Genomic DNA, 25000 nt, shown 5'->3' with positions numbered 1-25000 from the left:
AAGGTAATTCCGTAATAACGAGTTGGACGAGTCATTTACAATCACAGGTCACACCATGCTTTGGTGTTTGGAGCTTCTCGCATGACTCCTAAGAGTGCTTTCCACGCATGTTCCTGCTATCCAACGTCTTCTCACAGACCAAGGATCTGGCTTTGTGAACGGACTCCTTCACGACGAGCAAATTCCGGTAATGGACGAGACTATGCCACGAAGAAAGCTGGAACCTTCTTAACATTCTCTTCCTTTCCCTTGGGGGGAAAATTAAAATAAATAAATATACATGTACAGTATGCATCAAATTTTATTTGCCAAATAAACCATAAACTTTATTTCTCAGGATGTGGTGCTGTTTGTGTATCCAGTTAATCTTACTTGCTTACTTCGGACCAGTTGTGCTTTTCAGCACATTGGGCCAGACTGAGGTGCCTTAATCTTGCGAGCAATCCTCTGCACACTTCAGTCCAATTTCAGCAATTCTCCTCCATGTATTTCTTAGCTTCCCTCTTACTTTTCCTGACTGGTGTCCAAAACGTGGCTTCTTCAGTCCCTTTTACTGTCTCATTAAATGTCCTACCTATCGCAAGTTTTGTACTTTGACCTGTGTCCTGCAATGTCTTTCTCTAGCCCTCACTTCAATCTCCACCCTACTTGGCCACAAAAAAAAGACATTAAAATCCTTCTCAAACATTGATGGTTGAAGGCCGACAGTTTTTCCATGTGTCTGTGCTAAAGAACACCGATTTGACATTGGAATTGAATAGTTTAATCTTGTCTTTTCATGAAAGTTGTCTGAAATTCCAAATCTTTGATAGACATCAACATTGATTGAGCTTTTGCAATTCTGCCAAGAATGGATCATGTTCACGAGATGCAAAATGATAACTACAGGGTAGGACATCATACCTTGGTGATCTGGTTCAGCTGGGATTCCCTAAGCGCACAATTAATGTTGGTCAATATTTATGGGAGCACACCACATTGAGACCACACCAGCAGGATACTTATAACAATCATCAGAAATATGTCACTTTCGGGTTGACACCAATCTTGGTCAATACCACGTTTCCGTGTTGGTGAATGAATATGCCATACATCTCAATGCAACGGATTTTAAACTCATGAAATACACGTGCATTATATCATGGGTAATTATCAACTTGTGACCTTATTAATAAACTGAAAACAATATTAATATTTCCTTCCATAAAGCGAGAGTCCGATAAGCTGGGGAAAATGGCCAATGAAAATTCCTAATCCTTTTCAGTGTGAGGTACTTAAATGGCCGAGCTAAAAATACAACCAGCACCATAACATGACTGGTAATTGAGGGGTGTGGGAAGGTTGTCAGGTAGAGGTAGAGGTAGGTAGAGGTCGAGCGCATGCTCCAATTGCTTAGGCCGATCCTCAAGGCCTGTGATGCTGATTGGCTCAAAACCTCAAGTCGCTTCTGGAAACTGGAAATACTTAGTCCAAACACATGGAAGAGCCAACACATTGAACGGATCAGAACGTAACAGGATGCAAAATATGCATGCAAGGAGAAGAAAAAAAAACTGGAAAATTAGGAGTGATTTGAGTGGGGTTAACGAGGGTAGAAAAGATCAAGGTTTTGGATTGGGGACAATGAACAGCAGTCTTGAAGACCTGGAGGGAAGGATCAGATTGAACAGATGTGGAAGTTGATTGCACAAGCTGGGGAGGTTGGCGGGGTGGGAAATGTAGCAACAAATAAGTGGAGGAAAGTAGTGATTTAGGTTGTTTTACCAAAAGAGGGTTAATGTGATGGTTTCAAGGACTTGGACCAGACCGAGCAAACCATGTTGCTACCTGTGCTCTGACCTTTGAGCCTCCTGGATGCATGTGTTCCTCTTGTAACTCCTTCCAGGTAAACAAAACAAAACAAAAAAGTATAAAAAAGAAGAAACCTAAACATTTACGACCCCCCCACCACTCTTCCATTCACCCCCTCACCCCAATTTGTAGAACTGCCTTCAAGACACGGTTTAATCACACTCTCCTCTCCAGTTTAGGTGGTGCACTACTGCCGATCCTACTCCATCCCAACACATTTTTCTGCCCACATTCATCTGATTTAACTCATCCAGGCTTTGTTTGCAGGTTACTGCATTTCCTCCCCTCCTTTTCCTGTTTATTCATTTATTCCCTTGACTGTTGCATTGGATTGTCGTTCGACTGTCATTACATTACCTTTTTCACAGTCACCTCGCTCTGCCACAAGCCGAAATTCAGTTTCTAAAAAATTAACTACAATATGGAATCTTCTGCAACAATTTCTTTAGCACACACTTCCAGACAAGGCAGCTTGGGCTGAAAGGGATAATTTCATTTCATAAACAGGGGTTGGGAAGGAGGAACTACCAAAGATTTTTTTTAATCAATAGGTTTGCATTTACAAAATTTTTTTTTAAATAAAATAAACCTTGTGGGGGTCTGACAGTTATTTCCCCAGTAGGTGGGGTGAAAATGAGATAAAGCGGAAAGGGCCATGCCCCCCCCCCCTTTCCTGAAGTGTTATGTCACAGAGCGCACAGCTCGAGTTAACGGCATGGTCCTTATGTTTCTGAGAAGATTTTAAACTAAACAAGTCTGAAGACGACGATGGTTCACGAGCGGTATTTGACAATGTGGATTGTTTCAGAAGTCAAGGATGAGACAATGTGATAATGTTTGACCAAGTTATAAAAATGATCAACATGATGTGGTACGAGTGACAGGTTATTAGCTGCAAAATGTCGAAAACCCAGTTTCATTCAACAACTTAAAATTTTTTACCTTTGCATAACCTTTAAAGGTCCCAAAACAATGTTGTGGACATTAAAATAAGGAAACAGGATAAGTGCTGTAGCTTAATGGAGTTAGTTTGTCGAAGAAGGTCGAAAACCCGGTTCGATTCTCACAACTTTGAAAATTTGACCTTTGTGAACTTTAAAGGTCAAAGGTCAAGGATTATGACCTTTGGTGCAAAACTTCCTCTGGAATATTCCAGGAACAATACAACGTCATATAGGCTATATGGCATTTCACACTCCTCGGATTATCCATACTTTGATGAAATCAGCGTAAAAAAACAAACTTGAAGGGGGCGCCAGGGGCAAGGTGTTCGAGATAGAGAAAAATGGTTTTTGAAGACTTTAGGTGGGGAATGACCTCAAGATTATGCATAAAAAATAGTCATCCGAGCTCTCAAAGTTTGGGCGGTCGTCTGATTTTTGCCAAAATTCGAAATTTTTTAAGTTCATGACCTTGTGACTAAAATGAGAAGATAAATAAATAAATAATCATAAAAAATAAAATCGAGCTCTGTGGGGCTATGCAGGTGCCATTGGGCTAATCAAATACCGAAACCCCTGCCAGATTCGACAAACCCCTCGGAGAAGAATTTTTTTTATGTCAAAAAAAAAAAAAAAAAAAAAAAAAAAAAAAATCGCAATTTTCTAATTTGGATCATGTTCACGAAAATGAAAATGAAAAAAAATGAAAATTTTTCACACGAAAATGAAATATCGAACTCCGTGGGGCTATGCAGGTGCCATTGGGCTAACCAAATACCGAAACCCGTCAGATTCGACAAAACCCCAAGGAGAAGATGCAAATTGAAATCGGATACCCCCCAAAAAACACGTTTTTTGGGCGTGGCTCCGCCCATAATGGGCGGACCACGCCCATTTTCAGGAAAACACAACTAGATAATGATATAAACCTCCCACCAAAATTTCATCAGGATCGGATCAAAACCCACGGAGCTATGCTCGGGACAGACAAACAGACAGACAGACAGACAGACAGACAGATGACAATAACACAACAATAACGAATATAGTGGTTACTTATATTTTTCGTGAACCAATTACCTGAATTTGAGGTGATATCCCCCTTGACAGCCTCTTCTTGAGGGCGGATCCAGATGGGGAGCACAACCCCGCGAGACCTTACCGTTTCGATTTATCATACCAAACTTGGTTCATAATCGGTTGTGTAGTTTGTGAGGAAGATAGTTTTAGTGAACATGAGGGATGCCGTGGCCCCCTTTCCAGTGGAGATATGGCCATGGGGAGCACAACTTAAGGTTAGGACGTGGTCATGATGCTGCATGGTGAGTTTGGGCTGGATCTAGCTGGCGGTTTCTGAGAAGAAGATTTTTGAATAAAACACCAACATTTGGGGAAAAACCTCCCTTCCACTCCTTTTAAATAGGCAAGTCCAGATGGGGAGAACAACCCCATGAGACCTTACTGGCTTGATGCATTGTACCAAATTTGGTCCGGAATCGCTCAGGTATTCGTGGAGAAGTTTTGGTGAAAATGAGGGATTCGGGGACGGGGCCGTGGGTTAGGGTTAGGTTAGGGCTAAAGCTCAACTTTAGGTTAGGGCATGGTCCCGATGCCTCATGGCCAGTTTGGTCTGGATCTGGCTGGCAGATTCTGAGAAGAATCTGTAAAAAAAAAAAAAAAAAATTTACCTGCTTTAAAAAGGACACATCCTGATGAGGAGCAAAACCCCATGAGACCTTGCTGTTCTGATGCATCAAACCAAATTTGGTCCATTATAAATCGGTCAGGTAGTTTGTGAGAAGATGTTTTCATCAAATGTTAACGGACGTACGTACATAGGTACGGACAGACGGCCAGACACGGGGACCCACTGAGCTTATTTTGGAGAAATAACCTAAAAATCAGTACGAGTCTAAATGGTTCTTTGTACATACTGTTACGGATTTCAGAATCCGGTCTGATGAATGCATCCACGCATCCAGGTCCTCAGACAGTTATTTCCTTAAATGCATGTTCAGATTAGCCCCATCCTCATGTCTAATAGGATCTTAAATGTGATGCGTTGAGAAGGGTAAAGAATAGAACCCTCTCTTATGGGAAGCTTTTTTTCTTTACGATAGACACGTTCACACACATTTCTTTCACGAGCTCCGAAGTCCACCCTCATTTTTCCTCAGCAACATTCTTTCGCGAGCTTTGACGCCTGCCTTTTTTGAGAGTGCACGGGTCGTCATGGTAATCGTGCGCAAGTGGGGCGGGGTGAGCTTGGGGCGGAATGCACCCACAGATGAAGCGAGCGTGTGGGTGTGAGCAGCACCGCCAACAAGTGAGGCACGGGTCAGTCACCAACAACACCAGGGTCTAAACCCACGACAGACGATCTTGGTGCCCTCCAGACGTCGACTGGCGTTAAAGGCTGTTCGCGAGAGGGTGCACGGCAAGGCTGGGTGCTGGCGACGTACGTGACACGCACGCACACATTTCAGGACGTTTTCACTTCACGGACGACTACTTTCTGGTGAGCGAGACGATTCTTCCCCTACCCCCCCGAACGATTTTTTGGGTACCCATGTCTGTGTTTAGCATCAACCCCTGATAAGCATCTGCTCTTTGTCTATTTCTGGGCATTTTGATTGATTTTGCTTTGAAATTCATTCGTTATTTACCTCAGCAAATAAAATGTTCTTTTTATTTTTTTTTTATTAATAAATTATTTGTCGATTTCCAACCTGTCCGTGTTTGTCCTTTCCTTCCATTGGTCTAGCATTGTCTGAACCGATATAGACTGGGAGGTAATTACCACAGGTTTGACCAAAAATCATCGGTACGCACCAGCAGTTAAAATGCTCGGGTGCCCTAATTAAAATCTAATCGAGATAACATTGGTACTTTGCCGAGGGCGCGCTCCCCGCTCAGGTAACCACATGACCTCTAGTTAAACGGAATTAGACGGTGGACACGAACTCGTGGTTGACTGGGTGGCGTTCGTTGTTCAAAAACAACCCACCGTACCGCAACGTTAATTGCGAGCGGTGGCCCCAGGTCTGGCTCTACCGAGGACAACTGGGGATTAATCCCCGAGTGACAAGCTGGTGTCTCGGTACCCGTGGCCGCAACAATACGTACAAGATTTATGAAGTACTAATTTCATTTACTACTTTATTACCACTGCCACTAAAGGTTGGCAGAAGTTATGTTTTTACCCCTGTCCGTCTGTTTGTTAGCAGGATATCTCAGAGTTGTGGACTGATTCAGATGAAACTTGGTGGGCAGGTGGGTTGTGTGACAAGATAGAATCATTTCAATTTTGGTGACTATCCAGATGCAGTTCCAATAATTTTTTTAAGTGATTGGGATTGATGCTTCACCATTGAATGATGGGCATAAAACTGACGTATAGCACTATATCTCAAAAAGTTAGGGACATTTTCGGACAAAACAAGGTGGACAGGTTAGATGTGTGTGACGAGAACAAGCAGATTTGATTTTGGTTCAAGTCTGGATCCAGATCCAGCCCATCAGTGAGATACAAAATGTAAACGGTTCAACCTTGTGGGAGGTGTGCTCTACTGAGTGCTGTTCTAGTTACTTCCACCAGCGAAGGAGGGTGGAGGTCACCTATATCTGTCTATGTTGTCACCTATATCTGTCTGCAAACAGAATATCTCAAAGTTGTGGACAGATGTGGACAAAACATGGTGTGCAGGTTGGGTGCGTGACAACAAAGAATTGATTCCATTTTGTTGAAGATACACATCCGGATCCAATAATTTTTTCAAGTGATTCTTCAGCATTGAGTGATTGGGCCAAAAACGATATGCAGCATGACATTTCAAAAAGTTATGACAAGTGGAGGAGTTGGTTAGGTGACAAACAAACCAATTCTATTTAGGTCCTGATGCAGATTCAGCTGAACAGTGGACGACAACACGTAAATTGTTCACCACGTGCTCCGAGTACCGTTCTTCTGAAAACCTGCATTTCACGTTTATGCTTTATCTGATGAAAAATAATTTGACTTTGGCCAAATATTTTCAAACAAAATTAGCCAAATTGCTAGCAAATGTTTCAACCCAGCATAAACTCCAATCAATGTACCGCACAATTATGTTTTGCCAATTTATGGAGTAATGGGGTCAGGAGACATTGCAAGGTAAAACTCACCCTGTGTTGACATGCCGATGGTTATGTTGTACGTGGGTTCACCGCAAGAGCTCTTCGTGCGAATGTCCATGGTCCAGTCTCCATCCATGAAGAGGCTGTCACGGATCACCGAACACTTCTTTCCAGCAACAGTTAATCCATTGACACAGAGTGATGACCTATCTTGCCCTGTCAGAACATCCACTTCATTTGGCTGAAATAAAAATTGAAAGTAAAAGGGATAAGAATCAGCTGATTAAATACACCATGTGACCAACTTAATTGTGGAATTACAAACATTAGTCAAGATAAAACCAAGTCCCATAACTTGAGGGATAGGAAGCACAAATTCAGCAATCAACGAATCTGGGTTTGTACTCACGTTGATTGCTCAGAAAGCCAATCAGAACCCAGAGCTCTTATATTCGTGCTTAATTTAAAAAAAAAAAAAAAAAAAAATCGAAGACAAATATTCAATCTTTTTAAGCAATTGTAAATTGCAAAAGCTGCTGAATCAGAATATTTCATGTACAATGATGAGGTGTTTCAATCACATGAGAAAAAAAAATTAAGGAAGAAATGATCAAGTTCTCCACTATATTGCAAGGCACAGAGAATTATGCATCCAATACATGCAGTTCGACAATCTCATCACACTCAGAATTGACATGGAGTAAGCCAATTCCATTTGAACATTGCACTTAAAACAACCATCAGAAAATGGCAATATCCCACAATTCCCGAAATAACAATTTCATCTGAGGGTTGTCCAGCCAGGGTTCAAATCTCAGCCCAGCTGAAAGCTGTAATCCCGGCGTTTTGCAAGTATGGCGAGTCATCAATGTGCACGCTGTTGTATCGACCCAGTGGCACTGTTGCACCACCCCCCCCCCCCCGCCCCTCCAAGTAAATGAAGTTAGCTGAGGTAATGTGTATTGCATATGAAACGAGAGGCTTTACAGAATGTTACCTCGCACAGTGTTCAAGTATATACACATCAATTTAAATAAAATGATGATTGTAAGGATCATTAAAATATTTCTTATGCACACCCTATTTAACAAGTCAAAGTACTGTTAAACTGGAGGTTCTTCAAAGTGACAAGGTGATTTGTGTTCTGCAGTGTTGAAGTATACAATTCAAATAAAAAAAACTAAACAAAGATTGTAAAAAAATCACAAGTCTGGAGACGGCGATGGTTCACGAGCAATGTATACGGTTCGCCTTTTTTATTTTTTTACCTACGAGGGGACGCCATGGGCAAACTGGCGAGAATTGGGAAAAACGTAAATTATGAAAGTTGTAGTAATCAAAGAGCACTACAAATCGACAACGAATTGCGAAATCCCAAACGTAGTTCGCCTTTTTATGGCGGGAATCGGGAAAAAACATAAATGATGAAAGTTGTAGTACTCGAAGAGCACTACTTGCATACCAACTTTTTTTCGAAACGAATGAAAACCCTAGGAGCTCGATGCCAAATTTAGTGATTCTTTTGACATTTTCTAAGTTCGTGACCTTGTGACCTTGACACGAAAATGAAGAAAAAAAAAAAAAAAAAAAACGAGCTCTGTGGGGCTATGCAGGTGCCATTGGGCTAACCAAATACTGAAACCCCTGTCAGATTCGACAAACCCCCTCGGAGAAGAGGTAACTTGAAACCGGCTACCCCCTAAAAACATGTTTTTTTGGGCATGGCTCCGCCCATAATGGGCGCAGCACACTCATTCTCAGGAAAACACAACGAGATCATTATATAAACCTCCCACCCAAATTTTATCAGCATCGGATCAAAACCCATGGAGCTATGCTCGGGACAGACAGAGACAGACAGACACACACATACACCCATAACGAATATAGTGGTCACTTACTGACTGGTGAACCAATAAATGAATTCCAGAATTTACTGCCGTTGACACAGTGTCTATTACATCACCCGACCAAACACATTGTGTGTGCGTGTGTGTGTGTGCGTGTGCGTGTGTGTCCTTTATGCCATTGCCATCCTTAAAAAGTGAGTTTCCTGTTTAGAATGATTTTCATTTTTGTTTGACTGCCAGGTAGACAAAGTACTGTGAAACACCATGTTTGTTTTCCGATTCATGTACAAATATAACATGCAATTTAAAAGATGTTCCTGCCCATTTGCTCGTTCCTTGATCATAAACTGACATTCAGATCGATGGACGGACATGAACAAAGTGCTAAACCATACTTTGCGCTTCATGTGCAGGGGGTAAAAAGAGAAGATGGAATGGACCAAGGTATGAGCAAGTCAGTGGGTTGAGGAAATGGAAATGAAAATTTCATTCTGTTCTATATCTACACCAATAGAATCGGTTTGCCGTTTCCCGTTTGTTGCATAATTGGGTTTCCTACTTGTGCAACTCTTGATCAGATATTATATATGGATATAGTTGTAACCGGCGGATTGTGTGTGAACTGGTGCAAATCCTGCCAGGCTAGTTCAAAGCGGCCACAATACCAGACTGATTTCGTGGCCCCGAGTCGGATAACATGTCGATAATCACGATACTGTGCTGACGGGACCACCGAGCCAGTGCATACACCACGCTAATATTGCCGTGGGCCAGATTCCAATTAAAGGATGAGCAGAGCCAGTGAGTGCACAACATGGTCCAGTAGAGCATGTGAATTCCCCGTGCCAGATTGGACCAGAAGCAGATGTGCTGAAAATTGCGACAGTAATCACAACCACACAAATTCACCCTGAGACCAAGTGGATTTAATAGAGAAAGTTACATGGGACGGGAGTACAAAATAATTAATGGCGATAACCCCTTAATACACACTCCCACTAAACCAATGACGAATGGGAGATTCCTTAACTTGACCAGTCATACCACATGAGACAGACAAGACAGAAATACCTCAGCTGTGGACTGATCTACCCTAACACAGAATGATCCTGATGGCACCCGTTTTGTTAACACAAGAGTGTTTATGTTGGTTAGAATCGGGTTAGCTCTGCACTCTCTCCCTCTTCACTTGATTGCAAAACTTCACAAATCTTGCATGTCACTGCTGTATGAATGTTCCTTCAAAAATAAACCCCTCGTCTTCACTGCACCACAATCTCGGCAAATAATATATATATATATATATATATATATATATATATATATATATATATATATATATATATATATATATATATATATATATATATATATATATTGTTGTGGTTACCAGATTCGCAAACCACCATTCAGGTCCCTTAGGTGAGGTATCTCGGTAAGTGCATGTGTAGTTAGGCCCAAACCCGTTGTCTAGTGGGAATACATGTCATTTATACGTGCTGCGACTCTTTAGGATAGCCGTTTTTCTTTTACTATCTTTATTTTGGACCAACCGCCATGATCACAACCACAACATCAACCACCGACCACAACCACCGCTTCACCACAACCGCCATGACCTTTACCGTCACAACTCGCCACCATCGCATCACCGTCATCTCGCGCCACTCATGGGCACCGATGCTGGACTCGTGTAGGGCGCACGTTGAACAGCGTGTACAAAATCACGGATTTTCTGCTTCAAAAACGGATCCAAAACGACACACGCCCACTTTTTGCCGTCCAATCGGTGAGCGAGGGGCGAATTGGCCCCGCCCCCAGGGCGATCGATATATGCAAATTTGTGGATCAAAAAGCCTTCACGCCCACTTTTTCTCGGGCCAATGGGGAGCGAGTTGAAAGGTCAAAGGGAGGGGGTCAAAGGCGAAGTTACGGGGGGATAAAAGGACGGTGTTCGTCAGTCAAAGGAGTAGTAAAGGTCGGAACGAGGCGAAGGAGTCGGAACAGAGAGTCAAGACTTCGCGGGCGGTGGAGCTGCTCGTCGTGTGCGTTGAAGTCAGAACGGAGGGGACGAGCTGTGGAGAGGCGGCGAGTCGGACGAAGGGTGCTCGCGTCGTGCAAGGAGCTGCGCGCCCGAGGGAGGCCGGCAGCGCGACCTGGCCGAGGTGGAGACGCTCGTCGCACATAATAAAGATCCTCTATACCCCGAGCATCAGCAACCCCCTCCTGTTTCCCCCCGCGCTGAGATAGTGCGACCAAGGGGCCCCGTTCCCACCCCCCTGCCAGGCACTGTCCACGAGGCCCGCGGGTTGCGGGGCCATCGCCGCTCCGCGTCTCATCACCAGACGGGTAGGCCCGACCAGGTCTCGGCCCCAGGCCTACCTCATTCTTGAGGGTATTTCTTTTCCTTGGTTTTGGGTATGTGTTGTCGGCGCCGTCTGTGAAGTAGAATTGTATAAGTGTTGCCGTGTGCTCGGTAGTCGGTATTAGCTCTGCACTGTGTTTTCACTTTTATATTTGCTTTTTGTGTAAATGGAATTGTGTTTTCTTTTTTTTTGTGTGCATTTGGTGGAATTGTATTTGTGTGCTTCCCGTGTGTCGCGAATAAATGTGCTTTATTGTTGAACTGTTTCCCGCTTCGCTTCGTCTTTTTCCTCCATTGAACCCCCATCTTGCTTCACGTAAAGGGTTGGTAGTGGGCTGAATACGCCCGATAATTAATCGAACCGTCGAGGTCGACGATAACACCGCTCGGTTATTCTGATAGTACGGAACGGGTCGCTTAAGTGGCCCGTGTCCGAAGTCGACCTGCGGCGAGGTGCGATCGCCCGGTCTACCCTCCGCGTGGGTACTTAGGTAGTTCGAATTTGGCGAGCAACCCTATCCCACGCGGGGGCTGATTGGCTCGATCGCGGTGAGACCGAAAGGTCCACCCGTGACTGGTTCCCGGCGTTAGTCCGAGAGGGTCACGACTGGATTGTCCGTCCGGTGGGCGACGTGCCGCGATTCGAGTTACGTGGCCGTTCGCACGCCGGCGGGCGCGAAAAACGCAACAATATATATATATATATATATATATATATATATATATATGTGTATATATATATATATATATATATATATATATATATTGTTGCGGTCTTCGCGCCCGCCGGCGTGCGAACGGCCACGTAACTCGAATCGTGGGCGACGTCGCCCACCGGACGGACAATCCAGTCGTGACCCTCTCGGACTAACGCCGGGAACCAGTCACGGGTGGACCTTTCGGTCTCACCGCGATCGAGCCAATCAGCCCCCGCGTGGGATAGGGTTGCTCGCCAAATTCGAACTACCTAAGTACCCACGCGGAGGGTAGACCGGGCGATCGCACCTCGCCGCAGGTCGACTTCGGACACGGGCCACTTAAGCGACCCGTTCCGTACTATCAGAATAACCGAGCGGTGTTATCGTCGACCTCGACGGTTCGATTAATTATCGGGCGTATTCAGCCCACTACCAACCCTTTACGTGAAGCAAGATGGGGGTTCAATGGGGAAAAAGACGAAGCGAAGCGGGAAACAGTTCAACAATAAAGCACATTTATTCTCGGCACACGGGAAGCACACAAATACAATTCCACCAAATGCACACAAAAAAAGAAAACAATTCCATTTACACAAAAAGCAAACATAAAAGTGAAAACACAGTGCAGAGCTAATACCGACTACCGAGCACACGGCAACACTTATACAATTCTACTTCACAGACGGCGCCGACAACACATACCCAAAACCAAGGAAAAGAAATACCCTCAAGAATGAGGTAGGCCTGGGGCCGAGACCTGGTCGGGCCTACCCGTCTGGTGATGAGACGCGGAGCGGCGATGTCCCCGCAACCCGCGGGCCTCGTGGACAGTGCCTGGCTGGGGGTGGGAACGGGGCCCCCTTGGTCGCACTATCTCAGCGCGGGGGGAAACAGGAGGGGGTTGCTGATGCTCGGGGTATAGAGGATCTTTATTATGTGCGCGACGAGCGTCTCCACCTCGGCCAGGTCGCGCTGCCGGCCTCCCAGGGGTGCAGCTCCCTGCACGACGCGAGCACCCCCTCGTCCGCCCTCGCCGCCTCTCCACAGCTCGTCCCCTCCGTTCCGACTTCAACGCACACGACGAGCAGCTCCACCGCCCGCGAAGTCTTGACTCTCTGTTCCGACTCCTTCGCCTCGTTCCGACCTTTACTACCCTCTCGTTCCTGTTTTGCTGACTCCCTCGTTCCGACTTTTACGACTCTCCGACCCCTCGTTCTCGTTCTGCTGACTCTTTCGCTCCGACTTTTACTACTCCTTTGACTGACGAACACCGTCCTTTTATCCCCCCCCGTAACTTCGCCTTTTACCCCCTCCCTTTGACCTTTCAACTCGCTCCCCATTGGCCCGAGAAAAAGTGGGCGTGAAGGCTTTTTGATCCACAAATTTGCATATATCGATCGCCCTGGGGGCGGGGCCAAATCGCCCCTCGCTCACCGATTGGACGGCAAAAAGTGGGCGTGTGTCGTTTTCGATCCGTTTTTGAAGCAGAAAATCCGTGGTTTTGTACACGCTGTTCGACGCGCGTTCTGCATGAGTCCAACACCGGTACCCACAGCGGGGCAAGAACGGTGGCGATGCTACGGTTGTGAGGTGTGCGTGAAGGTCGTGGCGGTTGTGGTGAAGCGGTGGTTGTGGTCGGTGGTTGATGTTGTGGTTGTGATGATGGCGATTGGTCCAAAATAAAGATAGTAAAAGAAAAACGGCTATCCTAAAGAGTCGCAGCACGTATAAATGACATGTATTCCCACTAGACAACGGGTTTGGGCCTAACTACACATGCACTTACCGAGATACCTCACCTAAGGGACCTGAATGGTGGTTTGCGAATCTGGTAACCACAACACTATATATATATATATATTGTTACGGCTGCGGAAATTCGCATTACACCATAATGGGCCCATAGGTGAGATATCTTGATAGGTGCATGTGTAGTTAGGCCAAACCCGTTGTATAGAGGGAATTTATGTGATTCATCCGGGCTGCGACGCTTTGAGTTAGCCATTTTTTCTGTTCTATCTTTATTTTGAACCAACCACGTCTCAACCGCCATCACACAACAACCACGCCACCGCCACCATCTACGCTCCCACATCATCGCATCACCGCCATTCCCAAATGGCACCATAACCATCAAACCACCACCAAAAACCCTCCACCACCTTCGCCTCTCTCCTTCACAACCAACAACCGCTCCACTTGTGAACACTGAACGTCGGGCTGTCGAGGGCCCGTTCGGCGATTGGTGCCGAACACACCGAGCCGCGAGCGTGAATAGCAGCCTTTCCGAGGGAAAATTCGGATCAAAAACGCAAGACGCCCACTTCTCCAATTAGGGAGCGTGGGCAGCTTGGCCCCGCCTCCAAGCGTGTGCATGTGAAGTCCGTATATGCAAATTTTAGGATCAGGAAAGGTTCACGCCCATTTTTGGCCGACCAATGGCTGACCGGGGGGGCGGCGTGGGCCCGCCTCCAATCGCGTTCTGATCCTAAAATTTGCATATTGGCTGCTCCTGCCCGCCTATAAAAAGGCGAGCGCAAGGCAAAGAGAATGGAAAAAGTCGGGTCGGTCGGGTGAGGAGAGTGCGGAACTGAGAAGAGTTGCAGGAAGAGTTGAGTTCTGGAGAGGGTCGTCAAGAAGTGGCTGTTGGGGACGCGTTGCGTTGGTGAGGTTGAGGCGAGTGTAAAGAGGTTGAGGTGGAACTGCAGGCAAGGGAGCTCGGGTCCGAGGCAAAAAGGACGGCGATCGGCGACGAGGTTGCGGTGTGGGATTGCTCATCTCGTCACGGGACCCAAGCCAGCCAGCCACTCCCCTCCCGCAGGGCATCAACAATCTCTTTCCCCCACGCCGAGATAGTGCAAAAGGGGGCCCCGTTCACACCCACCCCCCCCACACGTGGTGCCAACGAAACCCGCCAAAGAGCACGGAGTCGGGGCACCGCCGCGCAGCCACATTTGCGGCTCGCCCGCCAACGCGTCATGAGGACGCAGGTAGGACCCCCCCCCCCCCACCGGTCTCGCGGACCTGGCCGCTCCTCTAGGTCCCGCGCACATTTGGAGGGTGGCTTCTTTCCTTTGCTTTTGTGTAAATGTGTGTTGGCGCCGTCTGTGAAGTAAAACTTTATAAGTGTTGCCGTGTGTGCGCGTAGTCGGTATTAACTCTGCATCGTTGTTGCTTTTATTGTTTTGGTTGCTTTATGTGCATTGTGACTGTATGGCTGTATATACGTGCTTTCCGTGTGCCGGGAAATAAATGTGCATTGTGTGAACTGTTTTCCCATTTCACTTCGTCTTTTCTCTAATTGAATCTCCATCCTGCTTCACGTAAAGGGTTCGTAGTGGGTGCAAAACGCCCAGTAAATAATCTGAACCGTCGAGGTCGACGATAACACCGCTCGGTTATCCCGATAGTATGGAACGGGCCGCCCAAGCGGCTGTGTCGAGTCGACCTGCGGCGAGGTACGATCGCCCGGTTTACCATCCGCGTGGGTACTTAGGTAGGTCGAGTTTGGCGAACAACCCTATCCTACGCGGGTGGGCGATTGGCACGATCGTGGTGAGGTCGAAAGGCCCACCCGTGACTAGCTTCCGCCGTTGTTCCGAGAGGGTCACGACTGAATTGTCCGTCCGGTGGGCGACGTGCCGCGATCCGAGTTACGTGGCTGTCCGCACGCCGGCGGGTGCGAATTCGCAACTATATATATATATATATATATATATATATATATATATATATATATATATATATATATATATATATATATATATATATATATATTAGAGGAAGGTAGGCAGCAGTCAAAAACAAACACATCATGATTGAAATAAACATGCAAAGCATAAATCGGTTTGCGATGAAGTTTCCTACTGTGGTGTAGCCTTTCCTCACACTCTCTCTATGAATAAATTCCTTGTTATTGAAGTTAACCAGCTCGGAGCATAGCATCCTTTCCTCCAATGATCCAGCATAGTCCGCATGCTTTTTAGCCAGGAAGTTATACCCCAAGTGATTGGATATTTTTTTGCCTTGTTTGAGTCTCGGACGATCAAACAACACATCCCCTTGGTGATTCGAAGAAAGATAGTGAGGGTAAGAACACAACCAGTGCGAGCATGTAGAAATATCCAGCAACCACCAGACACTATCTGCTTCATCTGCCATTGCACAGCATCTGGTTGCCAACCCTATCTGTGCAGACCAGTACAATGCAGATATGTTCAGTATATTGAGCCGAGGTCAGAGCTCATTTCATTTATGTACGTTGGAAGCAACCTTCATCCTTACCACCGATCCAATATTATGTTGCCAAAAGGAATTTTTAAAATCTCTGTGTCTCTTTCAGCATGGAAAGATCAAGGGAAGTACGGCAACAAATGGTGAATGGACCTTAGGGGAAACCCATCCCCCCTCTCTCCAGGATGCCATTGCAAACATCAATCATCGACGAACTCTGCTCCAGCCAATGCGAGCTCGAGGTGAAGATAAGCCGACCAATGGGCGTTCGGATTAACCGTGACGTCATTACGGTTGAACCAATCAGTGTCTACCTTATTGAGATCTGCGTATAAAGCACGTGCCTTCACTTCCCCCTTCAATTGCTGCGATTTTTACCCTGAAGAGTGCAGCACAAAAAGCTTCGGTCACTATGATGTCATGTTTGTTTGTATCCAGATTAAATAATATAAATATAAATGGGCAATTCCATGACGTTATAGAGTGGCACTTAGTCATTTTTGTGAACTTTGATTGCTCTTGCACAGCGATAAAGCCACTAGTACATGCTCTCTATATATCATATTGCAAAGGAAGAGTTGCACCTTACAGAGATATTAATGTAGTTCCTGTAAGTTGGACCATTGTCAAGTAATTAACATTCAAAAACTGTTACGGAGTGACACTGTCTTTTGTGATTTATTAAACAATAACATTTATTGAAAACTCTGCTCTCACAATAGTTATAAAATTGTAATGAAATACTAGGAAGATACACCAATAGTTGTACCTTCAGTACAGGGGTTTCAAAATTCCAGACATGACCTAATTACTCTGAAATAATTACAATAGTCCCGTTATGGAGTGACGAAAAATCCCGTAACGGAGTGACGAGTCAATTTTGATATTTCTCCCAAAGCAACAAATCATTTCTAGATTACGCCAGACTTTGTCTGAAGCAAGCTGACTTGTGCTGGCATTGTACTGGAACGTTTCAACATCCAACACATTAGAAAATAATAAAAATTAAAAATCTGACCTGAGAAAATATACAATAAACATATACAAAAGTCAAGAAATAGACAAAAGAAATTGAGAACAATTTATGAATGGATGACCAGAAACAAATGAAAGTTTGGAATTAATCAGTTGGCCACATCACAAAACTTTACTTGACTGTCCTGCAAAAGGTTCCATTTCCAAAAGGACATTCAGCAAAGACATAATGATTGCGATGGTCGAGGGATGGCTGAAGAAGGAATCTGACGACTTGGTTGGAATCAATCCAGGATTTATCTTCCACCTCTTGGAATGTATGTATGTATGTATGTATGTATGTATGTATGTATATATATATGTATATATATATATATATATATATATATATATATATATATATATATATATGTATGTATATATATATATATATATATATATATATATATATATATATGTATGTATGTGTATATATATATATATATATATATATATATGCCAAGTCAGATAGGCCCGCTTTTCACAAAAATGATACTTCCAAACAACCATAATCTACTATCTGAGTCACCTGGCCAACAAACAACTTCTTATATTTTTTGTGACATACAGCACAGTCACAAAATCACCAGGGTGCACTTGGGGTTGACTGTCTAACCTGGGGCACTCAGCAGGTGCTGGACTAACAGTGTTTTGACATTCCAAGGATGATACATGGCACTCGGGGTGAAGACACCAATTCAAATTGTTCCGCTGTTGAGTACACAGAAGCGCTCACAACATATTTCCTCACAGGTTTCACACTGTGTTTGGTGTGTTTTTGGAAGCGACGTCACCAACTGCCAGTGCTCGTCCAATTGCGACTGGCACTTCTGAATGTCTCCTGCTGCCATGAATAAAACTTCGATCTTTTTGCACTGTGTCGCTGCTACGTGGAAGAAGGATTCTGCATCAGATACAGGATCCCCAGCCAGATTTGCCAATCAAACTCTCCTCTTCACCTCACCTCCTATCCCATCCCATCAACAGCACCCTTACCGTGAGATGTGGCAAAGAAATTCCAGGATAATTGAATCTTGAACAATTCTTGAAGGAATGTTAGATTGGAAAACAAGAATTTCTGTTTAAATTGACTGGCTGCCCCCATCTGAAAAAAAAAGTCAATCGCCCTAATCCTGGGGTGGCGCGATATCAGTGTGGTGATGATATTGGACAGGAAGGTATGAACAGCATATTTGCCACGCTGGAGGTCATCGCGAACAATAACGAAAGACTCGATAGCATGAACATCAATCCAGGCGCACACTGTGAATAGTGACTTGGACATGGCTCCAACAAGCACTCTGGATTTCATTCTGTTCTATCGCAGCATAGTTCTCCGCAAAATCGACCTGGATGACAACGTGATCACCATCAACTGCCTTCCTTCTATCTTCAAAGAAGTAGCTCTGCTTCCTCTTGATGAATGAGTACAATCTGAAGTATGGAAGTTGTTTGCATATCTCATGCAGGGCATCCTGCACAGTCCCATCTTTAGCTACTTTTGTGGCCCGCTGCTCAATTGTCTCCCACTAAAACCATTTCAGCAGCAGGTTAGCTGTTTCGTCGTCGACAGAATACAGTGGCAAACTTGGTATGGCATTCCTGACATTTTCCTGTCGTGCAGTTGTCCGAATCCTGATCACATACAATGCTTCCAAGGAATTCACGAAAGTTGGTCAAAAGTCCAGGTACACGAGATGACAAGGTCTTCAATAAGAGGCGCATGTTTTCGTGATATCTGCAGAGGCAGACATTGTGCGGAAACTTTGAATTGAGGCATACATTGGCTGGACGAAGTGCCGCGAATTTGATGTTTGTACATTTCTCACAAAAAAAAACTATGCCTCTCATAGTGTCATCATTAGGAAACTCTTTTGAACCTTGTCCTTCCGTTTCCCAGTCTTAATGATCACAAGGTCCTTCTTCCCTGGCGACATCCATGAAATATCAGGCTGCTCATAAAATTTCTTAACAGCATCACTAACATCGGCAGAAACTTTGTGCTCAGGAGCATACTTGCTTTCCGTGTCAACTTCATGGCGGGTAGGTTCGTTTCCGACAGCAAGCTGTCTGATAACAGATTTGCATTTCCTCGGTGATTTTGGGAGGGTCGCTCGAGCTCGTTTAACAGCCTTGCCTATGCTGGAGCTGTTCTTGTAGGCAGGAGACCGAGAAGTCGGAACAGGACAGTGTTTTTGCTCTTCGCCCGACATCTCCGCTGACGCGCACGTTCACTTTCCCTTGCCTTGGCAACATTAGCAGCACGCGCCTCTCTTGCATTTCACACCCAGCTCCCTGCATTTTTCTTTGTGCCTGTCTCGAAAACGCTTTTGTCGCTCGGCAGCGGCATCCTTTCTGTAATATGAATGCATCGACAAATTATCCATATGAATTGCACCGTACCCCTCTATGAATCATCTAAAAGATCATGAAATGTTTTAGGCCACAAAAACTGACAGTAGAGGTTGTAAGCGGCTTCTCTTGGCATGTCCACTGCAAAGTTGGCGGTCCACGGTGGCACGGTGATTTGTCTAGTTTTCCTCTTACGACGCATATCCGCAGGTGACAACAGAGGTGTAGTTTGTACTCACCGATTGCTGGATGTAAACCGATTTCAAAACCACTCATGATGACCACGCGTAAACTTGAAACTTGTCATACGGAAGTAAAATCTGGCACGCAATGAATTCTGGGACAGCTACTCTGCCGCTACCTTTTTTCAGGCTGAGTTAACAATTGTGTGACAGAATGAGTCACTCTGTAACATTATGGAGTGACAAGTTTTCTTTTTAATTTAGTTTTTGTACATTAAAAAAATTATATATATTATACTGTACAATAATTGGGTGGTACAAGTTCTAAATGACCCTGGATTCATTTGGTTTTTTTCATCCACCAGTTAAAGAGAAAAGTAAACAAATGTCAAATTTTCGTTATGGAGTGGCACGTCAAGGAGTGACATCTGACTCCTAATTAAGCATAGAAGGACAACTCATATTATTTTCAATTGGTTTTGATATAGGTAGCTTCATATAGGTAGCTTCTGATGGATAGCATTTGTTGACTTCGTACCAATGAATTGAGAGACGAATGAATTAATAGTTCTTTGCATTATCGAGGGCCAATTTTACTGCACTTTTCAGTAGAATGACTTCATTAATTGCAACGAGTGATGCAAGCCAACAGAGCAATCTAACTCTGTGATCTTGATATTATCTGAAAGTACATGTTTTCAGCTTTCATTTGGTACATGATATGAACCTTTTCAGTCAAATTAAAACCTCTGCGGACCGTTTCTCATGGAATTGCCCAAATATGTATAAATATAAATATATCACACATATGTACATTTCTACACATATACACACACATGACAGAAGTAAATAAAAACCATAAATTTATTCATTTCATTTGTATAAAGCAAGTTTTACTCAGCGATTTGTACTAATAGTCAACTATTTGCAGAAACGTGTTCCTGGGTCTTGCACGACAATCAACTATGCCTCAAACCCAGAGAGCACACGACCTTTGCGATTTCAAAGAGGATGAATTGTTGGCCAATTGGAAGGTGGAGTCAGCCGGCATCAGATAGCTCAGAACCTTGGCATTCTGCTTTCTCCGGTCAATCTGGTGATTGTGCAATTTACAAGCGAAGAGAAGGAATCCATAGCTTCCTGTTCTGGTCGATCTGGGCCCTCAGAAAGGTGTCTGAGCTGTCAAGCGGTCAACTGAGTAAACTCCCCGTTGCAAGGCAGCAGATATTGCAGAGCAGGCCCAAGTTAGCTCAAGAACTGCCGTGCGGTACCTTCATCAACTGGGCTACTATGGGAGAGCAGCTCAGAGAAAACCTCTTCTTAGACCAGCCAACATTCAAAGGAGAAAGAAGTGGTCTGATGAGATGGCCACCAGACCCTTGGAGTTTTGGCAGCCATTTTTTCAGATGAGTCTCAATTTTCTGACAGTGAACACGTATGGGTCTGGAGACTTCCCAATCAGAGTTCTCGTTGCACCAATTGCAACCAACTGTCAAACACGGTGGTTTTTCAGCGATTGTGTGGGGAGCAATCTGGAGCACTGGTTGGTCAGAGCTTGTGGAGTGTGTTGGCAACATCAACTCCACGATACAGATTTCTATCTTCGAGGATGGACTTCTCCCAGTCTTCTCCACTGGCCAGATGGTCAAAAACAACACTGTTCATGGAAGATGGAACTCCATGCCACACTGCAAAAAATATCAAAGAACGGCAGGACAGAAATGGGATCAAGCAACTTCCATGGCCAAGTCAGTCTCCTGAGATGAATTCAATCGAACACCTCTGGGCCATATTGGATCGAGCTGTGCGGAAAAAGTCCAGGAAACCATCATCACGGGCAGAATTGCTATCCCGTTTGCATGAAGCCTGGCAGAAATCCCACAAGAGAAAATTTCGGAACTCGTTAGTTCTATGCCTGAAAGACTAAAAGCGTTGAAATCTGCAAATGGCAAATCTACCAAATACTAGTGTATGTATTAATATGGATCAAGTGTTCAACAAATAAATTTTAAAATCATGGTGTCTATATATATATATATATATATATATATATATATATATATATATATATATATATATATATATATATATATATATATATATATATATATATATATAGTTACAGATTCGCGACGGAGGGATTCTCGCCCTAAGTCGGCTCCAATCCATAGCCAGTTTGGGTTTTCGCACCCTACTCTCGACAGCCAAATGTTACATATTCAGCGTCACTTAAGCACCACCGTCTCCGGGGTTATAACGCTGGTTGGTACGGCACAGGCCTTGGGTCACGCGCCTCAAATCGCGATACCAACGTACACCTGGACCTTACCAGTTGGGGGGGAAATAGACCCCGGTTATAGACTGGTTTTGTCAGAGACCGAGCGAATTCTGCCAGTCTAACCATTTTGGTTTTTATATCCAAATCGAGCATGGCACAAATTAATTCAAAGCGGCAACTTCATACGAATCAGCCATATTTATTGGGGACACATCATGGAACACGGCACAAGCAAAGCATTCACGACAATGTTATAATTAATCTATAACCCGTTCTTAAATAGGGAGCTACGGATTACAGGTTTCGAAGGGGACCCTAACGAGATAAACCTTAAACAACATGCAGACAAGACACGGACAGCATGCAGACAAGACACAGAGTACTTGGTGATGTTTCATGGACGAGAGGAAAATGTCAAAGGCACGAATGTGGCTCGTGACAAGCCGATGTCTACGGATTCAAGCGCCCAAGCTCAAACGCCGCGTGGCAAAATGGCGCTCGTCCTCCTTCTCCCGGCACCGCTTGCGCACGCAGCCTCCGCGCGTTCTGACCCCGCGTAAGGTCGATGGCACAAGACAGTCAGATCGATGGTGGGTTTCAACTGGTTTCTCATAAGGTCCAGTATACAAGTCCAGGCCTGGCCTGTTCACCAGATCAGGCCAAATTGAGGTGTTGGGCTCTGCAGGCTGGGTCCATGGTATTCCAAGACGTCGTCAAGCCGTGAGGTGAGTAGGGACAGTCAGAGGCTCAGTCAAGGGACTCTGGATGAACCTGTCGATGTCCTCCTCATAAAAGTCGATCGCCGATTCCCACTAGTCGTTTCTCCTGCCTCTTTCACGAAGCAGATCGCAGACAGACACAGCCACCCCCTACACAGATCACGACTCCCACTAGTCGTTTCTCATCCAGCCGAGGGCAAACAGACCTCATGCAGTCCTTTCCCTGCCTTTCTTTCGGCTTGGTCCTCACGAAAGCCGATCGCGCCCCACCTCGGCACTCTCCCGGCACCGCTTGCCTTCCCGGCGACTGCTTATCCAGCAGATCGCGACTAGACCTCGGTGCTCTCAGTCCCACCTTCTCTTCCCGGCGCTCGCTCGCCTCAAAGCCGACTGGCTCATCCCTTCAGTTTCACTTCCTTCGAGGCCACTACCCCTCAGAGCGCTGGGGCGGGGACTATTGTCTGGAGAGAGGCAGGAAGAAGAACCTCTCGGTCCACCAGCAATGCACGAACAAATAACAGCCTGGTACACCTCCCGACACGCATGTAACGTCCAATTACCGAACAACCTGGCTAAACATGCATTTAATAGGGGATCTGGGCTAATACTATATTTAATAGCACACTAAGGGCCATTTCCACAACAATATATATATATATATATATATATATATATATATATATATATATATATATATATATATATATCCTATGTAGCTATCAATAATCACTTTTGTCTATAGTTTCACACTTTGGTGCCATTCCATTACGAGGCACGCAAGCCTCATGGTGTGAGAACCTTCATAGCTCATCTCAAGAACCATGAACAGTAAAAAAATAAATTCACGATAACTAAATTGGTCCATAAAGAGGTTGCCGCGATTGGACAAAACACACGATATTTAAGGGTTCGCTGTATACAGTTTGATTTGATTATTACAAGCAGAGTACCCACGCAACAGTGGATCTTGTTCCAAGCATACCATTATTCGGACGGTGTATAAGCAACAACAACAACAAAAAAAAAACACATGCATGAAGCAAAAACATACCTGCTGCTTACAATTCAAAACACCACATCGCACTGCACTGGAAAATGTGGGGACAGGAATACAGCATTGCAAAGGGTGTAGACTTGTATACCCTCTCCCACCTGGAGCGGTGTTACACGATTATACATTTAGAGAATTTGCATCCCGACCACCCTTCCCCCCCTCCCCGTTCCCAAGACCACCGGCAAAGATAAAAACACCCCAACACTAATTTGTGCGATGCTGATCCAATGTAACAAGCCTTGATGCAATTGACCCAGAAATGTAGGAGTAGCACGATAAACAAGCAAACAAAACACCAGTCAATGAATTATAGTAAGGATCAATTGTGTACAATTTTGCGTATCCCATTCTCCTCTTTGTGGCCTTTTGACTCGATTAGTTTGTTCCGTTTATTATAGCGTCTTGTGGAGCCTTTTCAATATAAAAATAAAAACCAATGTCACCCCCAGGGTGACCAGTATCTTGCCAAAATGTGAACATGAGTGACTTATTTATTCGATTAAAGTTACTCAAAAAAATAAGGGTTTCGTCGACCTTGATGCTTGACCTTTTTGTGACCTTGACCTTTACCTTTATATTTTCGTACGGTTAATGGTATCTCTCCAGGACCGTTGTGCATGAAATATCAAGAGATTTTGATGAGAACTGAGGAAAAATTTTTCATGAAAAATCCGTTTTTTCGTCGTGACGTCATAGTGTCAAACTTTTGACAGATCTGGAAAGCACTTATCAATCGCTTTCATACAAGGTATTACTCGATATGGTATCTAAGATTTAAAAATTTGACCTTGGGGTCAAAAACTTTCGACCTCCAGCGCTAACCATGAAGGTCAAGGCCGATCGCCACCAAAAATTAATCAGCTGAGCGCCAGACCATGAACTATATTCCCATGAAGTTTGAAGACGATCCAATCAAAATTACTCAAAAAAAATAAGGGTTTCGTCGACTCCCCTGATTTGCGACAAAGTGACCTTGAAAATTTTGTGCGCTGAAAGGGACCTCTATGGGACTCTGATGTGCGAAGTTAAAAAAAAATTCCCAATGGTAACTTTGCTCTGCAGAATTTTTTTTTTTTTTTATAAGTGATTACAGACACACAAAAAAAAAAAAAAATTAAAAAAAAAAATACAGGCTGACCAACATATCTTGAAAAACTTCGTTTTGGCAAGATAATAAAAATTTCAAATTTTTATCCATCAACATTTGTGTCCATCTTGTTTTCCTTACCACAGTTATGGACTTTCCCCACTACAACTACAAGATGCTGTGAATGCTAAACGTAAATGCAGAGAAAAAGCCATCCCTCTGCCAACCCCCATTCCACGTTCCATTGTGACGTCACGTTA

The 25000-nt window shown here is 44.5% G+C and overlaps 1 protein-coding gene and 1 long non-coding RNA gene across 3 annotated transcripts in view; both read right to left on the bottom strand.

Moving 5' to 3' along the window:
- The window catches only part of LOC147023599 (profilin-1-like), a 35948-nt gene that overhangs the window by 9508 nt on the left and 1440 nt on the right, over window positions 1-25000 (bottom strand). Inside the window, exon 2 of the mRNA XM_085889145.1 lies at window positions 6957-7149. Coding sequence (XP_085745271.1) covers window positions 6957-7149 — 193 coding nt within the window. The remainder of the gene's footprint in view (window positions 1-6956; window positions 7150-25000) is intronic.
- On the bottom strand, window positions 12320-13642 carry LOC147023600 (uncharacterized). 2 transcript variants are annotated; one of them, XR_015060294.1, is made up of 2 exons: window positions 13012-13642; window positions 12320-12965 (listed from the first exon to the last, which is right to left on the bottom strand). It is a non-coding gene; the product is annotated as an uncharacterized LOC147023600 (long non-coding RNA). The 2 variants fall into 2 exon arrangements; XR_015060295.1 differs by having other exon boundaries at window positions 13065-13642.

Source organism: Eptatretus burgeri, chromosome 7 (assembly GCF_056783735.1).
Source record: "Eptatretus burgeri isolate ZD-2024b chromosome 7, Ebu_testis_v1, whole genome shotgun sequence".
In the NCBI taxonomy this organism is placed as follows: Eukaryota; Metazoa; Chordata; class Myxini; order Myxiniformes; family Myxinidae; genus Eptatretus; species Eptatretus burgeri.
The sequence above is the reverse complement of the archived record's forward strand: the minus strand, read 5'-3'. Positions and strand labels throughout refer to the sequence as shown.